Source organism: Merops nubicus, unplaced genomic scaffold (genome assembly GCF_000691845.1).
Source record: "Merops nubicus isolate BGI_N331 unplaced genomic scaffold, ASM69184v1 scaffold27751, whole genome shotgun sequence".
NCBI lineage: Eukaryota > Metazoa > Chordata > Aves > Coraciiformes > Meropidae > Merops > Merops nubicus.
This window is the reverse complement of record NW_008588048.1, coordinates 1-777: the sequence shown is the minus strand read 5'-3', so window position 1 is coordinate 777 and position 777 is coordinate 1. Positions and strand designations below refer to the sequence as shown.

The 777-nt window shown below is 63.2% G+C and overlaps 1 protein-coding gene across 1 annotated transcript in view; it reads right to left on the bottom strand.

The window, feature by feature from the left end:
- LOC103781431 (myosin-6-like) overlaps positions 1-577 on the bottom strand; it is a gene marked incomplete at both ends in the record, with an annotated part of 913 nt that extends 336 nt beyond the window's left edge. Inside the window, 2 exons of the mRNA XM_008949149.1 lie at positions 1-57; positions 434-577. Coding sequence (XP_008947397.1) covers positions 1-57; positions 434-577 — 201 coding nt within the window. The remainder of the gene's footprint in view (positions 58-433) is intronic.
- Between the last annotated feature and the right edge of the window lie 200 nt (positions 578-777).

Here is a 777-nt window from a genome sequence, read left to right as displayed (position 1 = left end):
GTAGACGGGCAACCACTTGTAGGGGTTGACGGTCACACAGAAGAGCCCCGAGTAGGTCTGGAGAAGGGGCAAGCGGGTCAGGGCCACGAGGTGCCACTCCACCAGCAGGGGGCATCTCAGGTCTAGGTGGCCCACGGAACGTGGTGAAGGAACGTCCTTGTTCTGGGTGGCTCAAGGGGTCCAGGGATGGGACACCTCGGGTCTGGGTGGCTCCAGGGGGATGGAGAAGGGACAGCAGGTTCTAGGTGCCCCAAAGCCTATGAGGAAGCCCTACCATGGTCTAGGTGGCCCACAGACTCTCTGGAAGACCCATCCAGTTGTAGGTACCCCAAGAGCACTAGGGAAGGGGTTACCAGCTCTCTTCCACCCCACAGGCTGTGGAGACAGCCCTGCCCCACTCCCGGGTGCCCCAGGGGCTTGTGGGAAGGCTCACGTAGATCATCCAGGCCGTGTAGCGCTCCTTGAGGTTGTAGAGGACAGCGGGCTCGTGGAGGAAGGTCAGCATGGCCATGTCCTCGATCTTGTCGAACTTGGGGGGGTTCTGCGGGTGGACATCGTCCTCCTTCACAGTCACCGTCTGCGTGGGGGCAGGAGACACCAGGTTGTTGGGGGGCACCCACGGTCTGGGGGATGCTGTGCGGCTGGGGGTCCCCCACGGGTTGAGGGTTCTCCTGCAGGTCTCCCATGGGTGGGAGCTCCTCTGTGGGTTGGGGGCACCCTGTGGGTGGAAGGCACCCTCACCCTAACCCCATACGGGCCTGGTTGCCCAACCACCTC